At 43.0% G+C, this 12,035-nt stretch overlaps 1 protein-coding gene across 4 annotated transcripts in view; it reads left to right on the top strand.

Annotated features, from left to right (window-relative positions):
- Window positions 1–5,965: 5,965 nt before the first annotated feature.
- Window positions 5,966–12,035, top strand: part of KLHL12 (kelch like family member 12) — a 30,788-nt gene continuing 24,718 nt past the window's right edge. Inside the window, exons 1-3 of one of the 4 annotated variants that reach the window (XM_047704326.1) lie at window positions 6,352–6,539; window positions 6,838–6,933; window positions 8,409–8,642. In XM_047704326.1, the coding sequence (XP_047560282.1) occupies window positions 8,448–8,642 (195 nt within the window). In that variant the 5' untranslated portion in view covers window positions 6,352–6,539; window positions 6,838–6,933; window positions 8,409–8,447. Of the gene's footprint in view, window positions 6,073–6,351; window positions 6,540–6,837; window positions 6,934–8,408; window positions 8,643–12,035 lie in introns of those variants that run through there. The other 3 variants (XM_047704324.1, XM_047704327.1, XM_047704325.1) reach the window with 3 other exon arrangements.

Genomic DNA, 12,035 nt, shown 5'->3' with positions numbered 1-12,035 from the left:
GAATCTTCTTGAGTTACAAAGTTGGGTTCAGGGCGCCTGGGTGGCTCAGTGGGTTAAGCCGCTACCTTCGGCTCAGGTCATGATCCCGGAGTCCTGGGATCGAGTCCCGCGTCGGGCTCGCTGCTCAGCGGGAAGCCTGCTTCCCTTCCTCTCTCTCTGCCTGCCTCTCTGCCTACTTGTGATCTCTCTCTGTCAAATAAATAAATAAAATCTTTAAAAAAAAAAAATTAAAAAAAATTTAAAAAAAAAAAAAAACAAAGTTGGGTTCACTTCAAAGGTCACATTTGTACAACTGGGAGAACAAATGGTTCTTTTTTTTTTTTTTTTACAAATGGTTCTTTTTAAAAAAGAATCCAATTAGGCCAACACATAGGAAACGTTTCTCAACCTCAAGTAGTAATCAGGGAAATGTAAATTAAAACCAAAGTGATAAAAAAATTTCAGTCCTGGCAGATTGGCACAAATTGAAGGTCTTATTGAATGTTGGTATAGATGTGGAGCAGACCAGATGCTGTTGGTGCAAGTGCACATTGGTAGATGACTCCGTGTGGACATGCATAGACCATATAGACACATTACAATATTCAAACATTTTATGAAACAACACTCTACATATGAAATGCATCTGATATCTATCCTCGATCTCTTCATTTTTGGAAATGCTCCTGGGGCACCTCGGTAGCTCAGTTGGCTAAGCATCGGACTTTGGCTCTGGTCATGATCTTGGGGTCCTGGGATCCAGCCTCAAGTCAGGCTCCGTGCTCAACGAGGAGTCTGCTTGTCCTTCGGCCCCTTTCCCCTATACATGCTCTTTCTCAAATAAATAGAATCTTTAATAAATAAAAATGATCCGTCTGACCCATTAAATTGTTGATAAGTCATTAGTGGGCCACAGCTCACACTTTGAAAAGCACTACCTTTGAGAAACTTAGCTTATACCAAAAGACGGTAGCTGTCTCTAGTAGCAACATATACAGACAAGCCAAGTGTCGAAAACTATTGAATGGAAAAATAAATCTTGGTTTACTCATATAAGAAAACATTAATTAGCAGTGAAAATTATAGTGACAAGCAACAACATGGATGAATCTCCAGATTAGGGATAGGAGGGAAGCAACTCAGAATACATCTGGTATGATTGCATTTACATAAAGCTATTAATGTGCAAAACTAGTGCTAGTTCAGGGATATAGACATGGTAAAAACTTGAAAGAAGCAATGTTAATTCAGAAAAAAAAAATAGTTACCTCTGGAAGAGTAAGAACAGGATTAGAACAGGGGCCCATAGAATATTTCAAAAGTAACGCTTACATTTTTTTTAAAGATTTTATTTATTTATTTGAGAAAGAGAGGTCACAGGTAGGCAGAGAGAGAGGGGGAAGCAGGCTCCCCACTGAGCAGAGAGCCCGACGCGGGCCTCAATCCCAGGACCCTGAGATCATGACCTCAGCCGAAGGCAGAGGCTTAACCCACTGAGCCACCCAGGCGCCCATCTTTTTAACCACCTGGGCGTGCCTCATACCATAGTTGTGTTTTCTTGCACATACGGAAGTATTTATATCCATTGAATACAAAACAACTTGAAGTTCAGAAAGTCCTTAAAGAGCTGATATCACAAGTCACAGACTGGTGACCAGCAGGCTGCAAACCTCCACAAACATGTTTTGCTTGGCCTACAGTGTGCAAACATTTGCCTGCTGCTCAGTACCAGCAATGCCCTTGATGGAGGGCTCGTGCTCTCAGTGCATTACTGCCCCTCGCTCACTGGGGTCACTGGCCTAGCTCCTGGAAGCAGCTAAGTTTGCAGTCACTAGTATAAAGCTGGAAGGAAACAGACTGCATCTGACCCAACTGCATCCATTTTTGTCTGTGCGGACAAACAGAGATCCCCAGCGATTAGTGAACCCTAGTGTGTAGGTGTTGGATCATCTGTCAGTAGTAGGATCCAGGTAAGAGGATCTAAGAGAGAACGTTGTTATCTTTGTACTTTTCATATGTCATATTATATCTTTTTTATCTCTAACCCTGTGAAGTAGGTAGCATTATCCCAATCCACAGATGAGAGAAACTTAAGGTCCCATGGGTCACCTAGGTGGCTCAGTCGTTAAGTGTCTGCCTTCGGCTCAGGTCATGATTCCAGTGTCCTGGGATCAAGCCCCTCAGTGGGAAGCCTGCTTCTCCCTCTCTCACTCGCCCTGCTTGTGTTCTCTTTCTTGCTGAGTCTCCATCAAATAAATAAATAAAATATTTAAAAAGGAAGGAAGGAAAGTAGGAAGGAAGGAAAACTTAAGGTCCCAAAAGACCAAGACTTTCTGCGAAGTTGATGGACAGGTTTGGAGTCAGTATCTGAATGGAGATCATGCTGACTTAAACCCCATGCTCTAAAGCTTTGGATCATTTAAAAATCCCTTCTGCTCCTGATTTCTGTATCCTCCCTTATCTTTATCAGAACTGCTAACTAGTAGCAAGTGAGTATTATCTTCTTTCTCTAGCTGCATACACGTAGTTCATTCACTTCCTAAATACTTGTTCAGGACCTGCTGTATAGTAGGCACTAGAAGAGAAGAAGTAAATGATGGCAAAACACTGCCAAGCTCTGATTAAAGAAAAGCCAAGAATAAAAGGATCAGCCTTTAGCTCTTCCCTATCAATAAATTAAAAATTAGGACGGAGACTAACTTATCTCTATCCTTAGAACATCCATTTTCAATTTAAACATAGAAGTTTGGGAACATTAGTAAACTCTTAAATTACTACAAATGGATAAGATCTAAGGAAATTCTTGAACACTCTGTCAGTCTGGTCCTCACAGAAGCATTCTCCAAGATTAAATTAAGTATACAAGGATTTTTATTATGGGAAACGCATATATGTAAAAGAAAATACAAAGGGAGCCAGAGAAGGCAGGGAGAGCCATGAGGCTGTGATGCCATCCTGACACCCCCCCAACTGAAGAAAAGAGGGAGAGAAGGTTGGGAGAGCCATCCTCGACTGCCTTGCAATCTAAGAAAGCTTCAGCAAAGCCCTTTGTTTGGGAGAAGCCCTTGACCCAGAGTCCCCTGACAATGGAGTCCCGTTTTCCCTAGAAAAGGTCTGCTTTAGCATCTCTCTCTCCTATCAACCAGAAAGGGGCCTGGAACCAGCCCTTGGAAGACATGACCTGGGTGCAAATTCACTGAAGAATTTCAAAGCAGCAACGGGGGACCTGCTTTGATGACATTCAGTGAATGATTAAGAGATATATTCTCTTGTCTGCCATGTTTTGGTGGTACAGAAATGCAATGGATCCTGCCTAGCTGGTTTCAGAGATTCAACCTATATTCTATGTACTTGATCTGGGGTTCCAAGACCAGTTCTTTGTTTTCTGTTCCTGAAACCCTTTAACACCCAAACCATAAAGCCAGGGTGATGTTTGGAACCAGACTGACTGACTCACCCTATCCAGCCCTAGCCCTCCAGAATGGGCCTAAAAAGGTCAGAATAAGTTTATAGGGTTTGGGGTCAGTTATCCAAATGACTAGAAATATTCTTGTGGGGAAAGGATAGCATCCCCATGACTTAAAGACCCAAAACATGCTGAGATTGTATCCCTGAATAAAATTGGATAAGCCTGAACTAACTCCCTCAGTGTTCTGGCTTTTTTGCTAGCAGTTTCTCCATCTTTTATTCTCTGGGAAAAGTGTGGGCATATTCTAAACAAAGCCACTTTTTGTTTTAAGTTCCCTCTCATATCATGAAAAATTCTCAATTTAGCAGACAGGAATTAGGCATTTTATCATTAAAGTGCTATTTTGCATCTGGAAAACATGGGATTCTTTTTACTTTCTTTTTTAAAAAGATTTTCTTTTTTTAAAGATTTTATTTATTTGACAGAGAGAGACACAGCAAAAGAGGGAACACAAGCAGGGGTGGGTGGGAGAGGGAGAAACAGGCTTCCTGCTGAGCAGGGAGCCCAATGTGGGGCTTGATCCCAGAACCCTGGGATCATGACCTGAGACAAAGGCAGATGCTGAACAACTGAGCCACCCAGGTGCCCCTTTAAAAGATTTTCTAAAAGATTATATTTATCTATTTGACACAGAGAGAGACAGTGACAGAGGGAATACAAGCAGGGGGAGTGGGAGAAGGAGAAACAGGCTTCCCGAGAGGCCAACATGGGGCTGGATCCCAGGACCCTGGGATCATGACCCAAGCCAAAGGCAGACGCTTAACAACTGAGCCACCCAGGCACCCTGCTTTTTGAAAGATTTTATTTTTAATCTCTACACCCAACATGGGGCTCAAACTCACCACCCCAAGATCAAGAGTTACACACTCCACTGACCAAGACAGCCAGGTGCCCCATTTTCACTTTTTATTTAAATTGGATGTATGTTTAATCCACATGATGAAAAGCTCAAAAGGCACAAGTTATAGAGGGAAAAATCTTTACACCCTGTGTCATGACCAACCAGTTCCTCTCTCCAAAGAAACCAACATTTTGTATCTTTCCAGGTGAATTCTGTACATATACAGGCAAATATGAGTATTAATATTTCCCCAAATGTTTACACAAATAATAGCAACCTATACACACTGTTCACAACTTCATGATATTGGATTGTATGTGAATGTACCACACTTGTTGAAGCAGTTCCCTCCTGATGTACTTTGTTTTCAGTCTAATCTGCAGAGAACCCGGTGCACACATCATTTTACATGTGCATGAGTATATAGGAGGGATAAATTTATGAAAATCCCTCGAAGTTATCTTCATTCATCATTTTCGTTTCCCAACTGCCCCCAAAGGAACTTGTGCCAGTCCTGCTTGCCCACCCATAATGTGTAAATCAGGGATACTTCCTTTTTTTTTTTTTTTAAGATTATTTGTGAGAGAGCATGTGCATGCAAGCGAGAAGCGGGGTGGGGGGTGCTTGGCAGAGGGAGAGAATCTTCAAGCAGACTCCCTGCTGAGCACCAAATCCCTAGGTGGAGCTCAATCTCATGACTCTTGAGATGACTGCTTGAGCCAAAACCAAGAGTGGGATGCTTAAATGACTGAGCCACCCAGGTGGCCCAATCAGGAATACTTTTAGATCAGAGAGAGATGATACAAAAGATGGAAACACTGTGTAAAATTAGATTGCTATCCACTAGGCTATCATTTTATTATCCATAAATCAAAGGCCCTACAAAGGAAAACAGTACAGTGGTTCTCCCTTCTCCAGTTTCGGTTACTGGTAGCCACTGATCTCTGGAACCAGATGATGCTCCAGACATATGGCCAGGTCAGTGAGAAGCCTAACACTATGTTACAGTGTCTACATCATTCCCTTCACTTCTTCTCATCACGTAGGCATTTTATCATCTCACATCATCAAGAGAACAGTGGGTACTGTACGATAGTTTTAGAGAGCACGATCACATTCACACAACTTTTAGTGTGTTGGTATAGTCTGTTTTACTACTGTTGTTAATTTCTTACAATGCCTAACTTAACGATTAAACTTCAGGATACGTATGCACAGGAAAAAACATAGCAAAAATAGTATTCAGCATTATCTGTGATTTCAGGCATCCTCTGGGAGCTTTGGAACATATCCCCCCTGGATAAGGCAGAAGCACTGTACCATCAAAAATAGTTTGGACATGCATAGAAGTTGGTAATTCCTCATTCCCCTCTGGACCACTAAGATTAAGTATGCCAGAATCAATTAGAAACAAAATTCCTAAACTGAACACTCTGCACTCGCGAGCTGGTGAAAAGCCAGCAGAAGAGAAAGAGGGGGATATGATGACCACTGGGACTTCCCATACGATCCTTTGCAATTTCCCTCAAAGCGTCCAACTTCTAGTGACCACAAGTTCCTTCCACTTTGTCCTGCACTACAAGAAGTAGAGGAGAACCACCTCAAGGGTGATGATAGGCCCATTATGATGCAGAGAATGCTGAGGTCAGTGGATCGCAAGGCTCAGAGGATTCTCCCCACAGCCATGGTCCGCGGGATAAGGCCGTTGTGGACAATGGACGCAAAGAAACTTGAAGCCCCCGTGCGTTTTCTCGATGTGAGGGGGTTCCTGAATACCCGGCAGGTAAAAGATGCTTCCTGCAACCAGCCCTTGAGTTTAGAAACGTGGAATCGCGTCCATCCGCCGGGTCTCGGGCGACTCGGGCAGAATCTGGTCTCAGCCAATCACGCGGCAGAGAACTGTACACCCGCCCCTCCTTGCCGGACCCCACCCTGCCCTACCTTTTCTTTCCGCTTTTCTCTAAGTGGGCGGAAGCCGGCTCCCGGGTACCTGAAGGTCACATGATGCCTACTGCTCACGTGACGCAACCGGGGCCGGGAGTAGGGTGGGTCTCGAGTTGCATTACGTCATTACGTCGCGCGGCCGCGGAGGCGAGATCCCGGACGACCACGGTGACGGCTCCAGAGCCTCCGGGTCGGGGCGGCGGCAGCGCTTGGGCTCCTCCTGAGCCGGCTGCTGGCCCCGAGCCCCACCCAATCCCCACCGGCAGGGAACCAGCCCGGCGTAGCTCGGTGGGCCCGCGAGCGGAGGTGAGTTGCAGGAGGAGGTGGCAGGCAGCTCTGCCCTTCCCTTCCTAGCCCCTGGCTCCCGCTTACAGCCCTTCCCCCATCCATCGACTCCCTCCGTGTTGGAACGCGGAGACGCCGGAGAGTTGAGGGAGGCTTGCGGGGCTCTAGTGTAGAGCGCCCTTCTCTCAGCCCCTTCCTGACCGCGCCCCTCCAGGACCTCCACCTGGAACTGCCAGAGCTGTTCCCAGTGTTGTCAGGAGGGAAGACTGTCTTTCCTTCTCCCACCTGGAGTCCTCCCCTTCTTCCACCTGGAATTTAGTCTCTCCAGAATTTGACATCTTTCCGCTCTCGCCCTCCTCCCGAGTCTTCCGTGGTGGAACCCCTCTGTTCAGATGTTAACAGAAGTTCCAGAAAGGTGAGAGGGAAAGATAGGGCTGAGGTTTTGCATGATGAGGCAGGAATGCCCAAGGAGGAAGACTACACTGAATTAAGGTTAACTGTCGCTTGTGACACAAACTGTAAAATCCAGTCCTGGGCTGAGTCCTGTGGTAACTCAGAAAATCTTCACCGAAAATGGGCATCTGTTCAGATTTTTTCTTAATTCTCCAGAATTGGAAGTAAATACACTTAAGGAAAATACTTTTGAAAAACGTCATATACTTTGACGAATCGCCTCCTATTCTGTAAAATGGATCTTGCAGGTTGTTGGAGAGCTTATGTAGAGTTCTTATAAAATAATGCTAACTGCACATAGAAGTAGATGAGAATTTAGGATCTCGTGTGTGCTATTCAAAAATTATGGTTGTGAGTTGTGGACTCTTGAGGATCATTGTTTAATTTTTTTTCCCTTGGATTATATCAGAAAGTGATAGATCCCAAATAGACTCTTAATAACCATCCCATTTCATTCCCCAGAAATTGTCCTTGAAACAAACAAAAAAAAAGGTCACTAAAGCCTGTCAACAATCAAGAAAGTAAAAAGTACATTGGGTCTTTTTAATAAGAATGTATTACTGAGTTTTTTTTAACTTGATGCATGTAAGTGAACTTTGCAAGTGACAGGCTGTAGCAGTGAAATTAGTAGTGGAGTTTTAATAGATTTCTACCCTAATAATTAGGCTCTTGGTTTCAGTATAGAAGAATTACTACTAATTTGCTAGAATTTGCTACTAATGTAGAACCTTCAATAACTTAATCACATGAGAGCCTTCAATAACTTAATCACGTGAGAGCCATAGGTAAGCTTGCAGTATTTCCATTATTTAGTGTAGGTAATGGGTCCTCATTTGAAATGTCATTTTAAGAAGAAATCCAGATATATTTGGAAGTCATAATAATTCTTTGCATATGTCTTTAGAAAAAAGTTATTTTCAGTGACTCTGGCCTTTATTGCTCTAAGTTGAATACACAATCTTTATTTTCTTGCATTTGATTTCTAAACATTTAAGGTACACCTGCTAGTATAGGGAAAAAATATATAAAACAGAATCCTATCCTCTAAATATTTACCTACTTTATTTATGTATATTAAGTAATAGTGATATCACACCTCTAGGAAATTTTATCTTTTCATTTTATCATTTGAGACTGTGACAGCATTGTGAAGATATGCAAGATATGTATGGGTTTTTTTCCATTTAAAGTACAGTTGAGTATTGATTATAGTAAATGTCAAGTGGTAGGGGCACTCGATATTGGAATTTGTAGGAAGAGGAGATTGTTTTTACTTGGGTTTATGGCGAGATTGTTGTGGGAAGATCAGTAGTAGGAGTACTCTGTACTTGTGTTTGGGTCTGAGGAAGCCGCCTTAATTTGTATAGCTAATTGAATATGTTTAATTTTGCTAGTCCTTCAAGTGTGCTCTGGGTTTTTTTTCTCTTATACTTGCAGCATCCAAGGACCCCTTTCTTTCCTTCTCCATATTGCTTGATGGGAGGCATTATGGCCCCCAAAGACATAATGACAAATACTCACGCTAAATCCATCCTCAATTCAATGAACTCTCTCCGGAAGAGCAACACCCTCTGTGATGTGACCCTGAGAGTAGAGCAGAAAGACTTCCCTGCCCATCGGATCGTGCTAGCTGCATGTAGCGACTATTTCTGTGCCATGTTCACCAGCGAGGTAAGTGGTCAGTCACTGCCTCACAAATGAAACGCACACTTGTTTGTTTTGTTTTTTTTTTTAAAGATTTTATTTATTTATTTGACAGACAAAGATCACTAGTAGGCAGAGAGGCAGGCAGAGAGAGAGGGGAGGAAGCAGGTTCCCCGCTGAGCAGAGAGTCTGATGTGGGGCTCGATCCCAGGACCCTGAGATCATGACCCGAGCCGAAGGCAGAGGCTTCAACCCACTGAGCCACCCAGGCGCCCCGAAACGCACACTTGTAACCTTGTAGTTGTCTCATCTCATTGGATAAAATAGTAGAAGCTTGATGTAATAGTACATTTCTATAGTATGGTGGTTCGGTGGGCAGGCTGTGGTCAAAATCTGCCTTTAGACGATGTCTTAGTTTCCTCATCTCTAAATTAGGGGTATTTGCAATGTGCAATCACATATGGTTACTGTGACAGTTATTTGAGAAAATAACATGAAGTGTTTAGAGCAGTGTCTGGCATGTGGCAAAACGCAAATGTCAGCTACTAGATTTTACTTATTTTTAAAATTTGTTTTCCTGGTTTTTTTCTCCTTCTAAAGTCTAATATTTTAAAGTGAATTCGAGGAGGATAATAGGGAGGGAAGGAAAGAAGAGTAGGATTCAGTCCTCATCCAACTCCACCTAACAGTATATGAAGAAAATCAACAATCATGTGACCAGTATAGAGTTAGAGTAATTTCAGATGAGAGGAGGAGGACTTAATAAATGACTGCATGACTGAATAGGTGTATGGAGTATAACTTGGAAAAAGATGCTGACTGTGGGGTGTAAGCAGTTAAAGGGAATAAGGAAAAGGTTGACTTTACAAGAAAAAAGGTTGTGCTTATAGGTATTATTGGGCGCTTGGGTGGCTCTCTTGGCTAGGCGTCCGCCTTCGGCTCAGGTCATGCATGATCCCAAGGTTCTGGGATTGAGCGATATTGGGCTCCCTGCTCAGCAGGGAGTCTGCTCCCTCTGCCCTCCCTACCCCCACCACGTCCTCTCTCTCTCCCTCCCTCTCTCTTTTTCTCTGTCAAATAAATAAATAAAATCTTTAAAAGAGAAAGAAAGAAAGAAGGAGAGACTGTTTTAGGGGTGTCTGAGTGGCTCAGCCAGTTAAGCGGCTCTTAGTTTCAGCTCAGGTTGTGATCTCATGGGTATGAGACAAGCCTGCCTTCCATCCTGGTCCTCTCCACTCAGCTGGGAGTCTGCTTGAAGCATCTCTCCCTCTCTGCCCCCCCCCCCAATAAATAAATAAATAAATTTTTTTTTTAAAGATTTTATTTATTTATTTGACAGAGAGAGATCACAAGCAGGCAGAGAGGCAGTCAGAGAGAGAGGAGGAAGCAGGCTCCCTGCTGAGCAGAAAGCCCAATTCGGGGCTTGATCCCAGGACCCCGAGATCATGACCTGAGCCGAAGGCAGCGGCTTAACCCACTGAGCCACCCAGGCGCCCCTAAATAAATCTTTCTTTAAAAAACTGCTTTAGTAGTTGGCAGAATACTTAAAATGTAGAGTAAGGCTCTTAAATATATTGTGAAGTGCTCTTACAAAGCCAAACAACAGAGAGCACTGCAACTTTTTTTTATTTTTCAAAATCTCAAGTCTGGTTTTTTAAATTTTAAATCAATTATCTTGAATTCTTTGTAAAGATTTATTTGAGAGAGTATGGGAGTGGGGGGTAGAGGCAGAGGGAGAAGGGAAGCTGAGCATGGAGCCTATCACAGGGCTTGATCTCACAACCCTGAGATCATCACCTGAGCTGAAATCAAGAAATCAGGAGTTGGGGGCAACTGGATGGCTCAGCGGGTTAAAGCCTCTGCCTTCAGCTCAGGTCATGATCCTAGGGTCCTGGCATTGAGCCCCACATCGGGCTCTCTGCTCAGCGGGGAGCCTGCTTCCCCCTCTCTCTCTCTGCCTGCTTCTCTGCCCACTTGTGATCTCTGTCTGTCAAGTAAATAAAAATAAAATCTTTAAAAAAAAAAAAGAAAGAAGTCAGGAGTTGGATGCTTAACTTACAAGCCACCCAAGCTCTTGAAGTTTTTTAAGCTTGAGTGAGAGTACACCAGTGTATTATATCATGTATCTGTATTTATGCATGTGTCTGAAATATCTCATGTTAACATTATTTTTAACATTATTATGTTAACATTATTTTCAAAAAAAATTTTTTAAGAGAGAAAGCACGCAAGCAGGGGGAAGGGGCAGACGGAGGAAGAGAGAGAATCTCTGGTGGGGAGCCCAATGCAGGGCTCAGTCTCAACAACCCTGAGATCATGACCTGAGCCGAAATCAAGAGTTGGAGGCTTAACTGACTGAGTCACCCAGGCGCCCCTTTAAAAATTAAAAAAATTAAAAAAAAAAAAAAAAAACCCAAAAACAAAAACGGGGTATACCTGGGTGGCTCAGTTCATTAAGCCTCTGCCTTTGGCTCAGGTCATGATCCTGGGGTCCTGGGATCAAGCCCCACGTTGGGCTCCCTGCTCCGAGGGGAGCCTGCTTCTCCTTCTCCTCCTGCTCATGAGCATGCGCACGTGCTCTCTCTCCCTCTTTCTCAAATAAATCTTAAAAGACATTTTTTTTTAAACCATCAGTATTTTCTTTAATCTTTTTACCTTAGTGAAGATGTTATTGGATCTGAATGGGAGAATGATGGTTTTATCTCATTCACCCTAGAGTTAGATGTTGCCATCTCATTTTACAAACTAAGAAACAAGGTCCCCAATATTGCCTTAGGTCACGTAGCTTATAAACGGTGGAGGTAGGGTTTACTCCTAAATTTTCTGACTCTAGACCTAAACAATATATGCCATATTTGAAAAGCTATGAATATATGCCACATTGCTTTATACAAATCTTACTTAGTTGCTTTATACAAATTTTAAGTACTGTGCTTCCTCAGCCTCTGATATGCGGATTTTTATATTCTGTAATTTCAAAGCCGAAATAGTTTAGGATGCTCTGAGCCAATGCTGGGTCACATGGCTGGTAGGAAAAACATGGAAACCTGCCAGATCATTCCTGCTAATTCAGGCTAATTGTAAAACGCTCTTGTATAATATAACATCACCGATCACGTCCTGTTTTCCTCCAGAAACAGTAACTGCCCAGGAGCATCAGGAGCAGTTGGCATTTAACTGGGTAAGGAAGGTTCTCTCAGCAGCTGCTGAGCATGAGGTACTAATGGAGCAGGACTGCTGACTGCTAATTATATATTGTACATCCTGTTCTTTGTCAGCTTGAGGAAAATCAGCCTGTCTTTGCTCTCTCTGCACATTGAAATTGGTACGGAGTTCTATAAAAGAATTCTTTCTTTTTTCTCATCAGGGATTATTTTATAGTCTTTCTTTAAAAACTGGTATTAGGCAAGAAAATGCCAG

Source organism: Lutra lutra, chromosome 15, assembly GCF_902655055.1.
Source record: "Lutra lutra chromosome 15, mLutLut1.2, whole genome shotgun sequence".
Lineage (NCBI taxonomy): Eukaryota > Metazoa > Chordata > Mammalia > Carnivora > Mustelidae > Lutra > Lutra lutra.
Note: the sequence above shows the minus strand (reverse complement) of the source record. Positions and strands in the feature narration are given on the sequence as shown.